Source organism: Halyomorpha halys, unplaced genomic scaffold, assembly GCF_000696795.3.
Source record: "Halyomorpha halys isolate HHAL.00 unplaced genomic scaffold, Hhal_1.1 Scaffold950.1, whole genome shotgun sequence".
Classification (NCBI taxonomy): domain Eukaryota; kingdom Metazoa; phylum Arthropoda; class Insecta; order Hemiptera; family Pentatomidae; genus Halyomorpha; species Halyomorpha halys.
Window position 1 is genome coordinate 150,983 of NW_027112054.1, and position 2,895 is coordinate 153,877.

General features: G+C 45.5%; 2 protein-coding genes across 3 annotated transcripts in view; both read right to left on the bottom strand.

Moving 5' to 3' along the window:
- LOC106687365 (uncharacterized) overlaps nucleotides 1–2,895 on the bottom strand; it is a 155,517-nt gene that overhangs the window by 122,250 nt on the left and 30,372 nt on the right. The window lies entirely within an intron of this gene.
- LOC136796387 (uncharacterized) lies at nucleotides 1,930–2,778 on the bottom strand. Its single transcript, XM_067049993.1, has one exon. It carries the CDS (start codon nucleotides 2,776–2,778, stop codon nucleotides 1,930–1,932), a length of 849 nt encoding a protein of 282 aa, XP_066906094.1.

The window sequence follows — 2,895 nt, forward strand, 5'->3', positions numbered from 1 at the left end:
TTGGAAGTAATAAAATTAAACTAACGAAAAGAAAAATATACTTTTGGGCTTTAACATACCACCCACCACTTCCTCTGGGAGTAAGGGTGAGATGAGAAAAGTTCTTTGGCGAAATATGCCTCCTACACAAGAGCAAAGGCGGATCGAAGGGGTGTATGAGAAGGACCACCACCATGTGCGCGAGACGATGGGAGTGTATGGGTTTCTCCATTTTTGAAGCTTGTTGAGACAGCCCATGCTCCAACCTGACCGATATCCCCTATGAACGGATTAATCCCCTTAACATTCCACCGATGGTATGCTCCAAAGCGACATTTGGGTGATCTAATGATTCCTCTACCGACAGAGATCCAAAAAACCGCAGAAGAGAAGGCAAACGTTGAGGCCCCAATTGACGGTGAGTGTGAGGTAACGAGTCAATCGAAAGATTGACAAAACGATAGTTGGTGGGTCATATTACGGAGTGGGGGTGCATCATAAGAAATATGAGAGGTGTAAGACGCAACCTACCGCCCACCCTAACCAAACCAACGGGATTCACACAACGATTTCAACCCCTTTTCCGACGATAGGTGAGAACGCTTACGATGCCCTAAAGGACTTATACTCCGTCAGAGTATCGGTAGTTCGGAATCGATAGAAAATGTAGAGAAAAAATGATTATGACATTGGAACGTCGGGCCCGTGAGCGAATGGTGATAAAAAGACCTCCTTACTCATTGCAAACGATTTAGAACGAAAATGGTTCGTTTTCCAGCGGAGATGGCATGCGAAATGCGGCGTTTATCGCGGTATTCCCGATTGACCTTGGAATATTCGTATGGTGGGGTGCGGTTCTTATCAAATTTCCTACCCACATTTTCAAAGCGATTGAGGGCTCCGTACTTGGAATCGTTCATTACCGGAGGACTGCCGTTAAACGAAAATTTCACGTTGAAATGACCGACTTTATCGCGTGAGTGGGAATTTACGAAATGGTTTTCACACTGAATATCGAGAATATCATTTCCCGAAATTCGCTTATCTCTCGCAAGAAATCGTCGCATCGAGAGTACGGAGTTGTACAATGAAGGACCGTGCTGCGAGTTTGATCTTTATCGGGTGAATTATCGTTAATCGGTCCCATTATGATCCATCCAAAAATAGTTTCGAGCGCTCTACGTGACCCCTGTCCCGATTTTAAATTACCCCCGCGAAGGATATCGGCGAACACGTCGGCTCCTAAAAGGAAATCAACTGGTCGCGACTGGTGTAAATGTGGGTCGGCCAGGTCTAGGGCGCTAAATTTCTCCAATATTCCCTTTGGAATGGGACTCGTGGGTATATCTTCGCAAATCCGCTCGATTACAACTGCCGTGATGTTAAGTTCGGGTTTCGTATCACGTCGGGGTGCTATAACGCAAGGTGCTTCAAATCTGACGTTAGAGATGACTTGGTTATTGAAGCCCACCAATCGATGTGTATTCCGGATGAGTGGCAAGTTCAACTTGTGAGCGCATTCCGCCGTTATAAAAGACCGCTGGGAACCACTATCGATTAGTATTCGTAATTCGTGCCAACGACCCCGATGATCACGAATTCTTGCCAATGCGGTGCCAAGTAAAACATTTATCCGACCCGTAGCCGACATCGATACGATTGCGTTTTGGGAGCGATTAGAATCCGATACATTAGAGAAAGTGGCTGCCGAAGGGTTAGCAGAAGTGAGTGCGGTGTTCGAGTTGTTAAACGAGTTTGGTGCGGTAATCGGCGCTATACGAGAACGAGTTCAACGGTGAGTTCGTTGCCATAAGGGCTTGCCTAGCGCATTTACTGAACCCCGGTTTAGTTTGCAATGGTTCTGGAGCAGTATTTATTAGAAGGGCTTCTGATTGCAATTTGACCGCCTGCCGTTGGATAAACTCCGCGAACTCCTCCCAAGTCGGAAGTTCAGGCTTTGACCCACCCATATTCCCTCTCAAAATCCTCTCTTGTTTTCCTATCTAACAACCGGAGCCCCAAAGTGCTTAATCGTTCAAACCGAGCTTGAGCAGGGGTGAGGCGCTCTACTACCACCGCCGAGAACCCTTCTAAATTGGAGATATCGCCCTTCACCAAAGGTTTAAAATTTAAAATTTTTGTTAAATAGAAGGTGGCTTGGATTCTTTCGCTGTCGTATTTTTTAGTAAGCGATTCCCACGCTTGCCTGTAGCCTACTGGGGATATTGATATGGCCGATATATTCTGCATTGCGGACCCCTTCAAGACTGATTTTAAGTAGTGAAACTTTTGCACGTCGTCTATATCATTCCTGCTATGAATAAGGGACTTAAAAGTTTCTTTGAAGGTTTGCCAATCCGCTATATCACCAGAAAATACCGGAATGTTAATAGTGGGTAACCGTGGTTGTGGCGTAGCTTCCACCGTGGATCGGTACGTCACCGATTTATCGACATCTAACTTACTGGTTTCCCCTCCGGTAATGGTATTCCCATATGCTAAGGCCTCATAATAATTACTTCTAACCTCATCTTTTAAGGTTTTCAATTTTTCTCTAGGGATATTTAATTTTCGCGCTAAAGAATTCGCTTCCAAAAATGAGTTTTCAAACCGTTCGTAGGTGGCGTCAATGCGTGAGAGGCGCGCCGTAAATAGGGGGCCCCGCCAAGGGTCGGTGCTCAAGCTACGGCCCATAGAGGTGGTCGCCATTATATCCTCGGCCAAATCATCCAACCGTTCCTGTAAGTCGATGAACCTGGATTCCTGTTTATCACTTAAATTTTGAGTTTTAGGAGGCATTTTGTATTTAAAGAGAGAAAAAAAAGAGACGAGCGAGGGTTATAATATAATAATATCCGGTAATATCCGGCCCGGACGAGACCAAATTATGTTGGGGCGAGGGGCTTTTCTTAAATG

What these genes read in the sequence shown, in the direction of transcription:
- LOC136796387 (XM_067049993.1), bottom strand. Translation starts at nt 2,778, where the DNA reads ATGCCTCCTAAAACTCAAAATTTAAGTGATAAACAGGAATCCAGGTTC.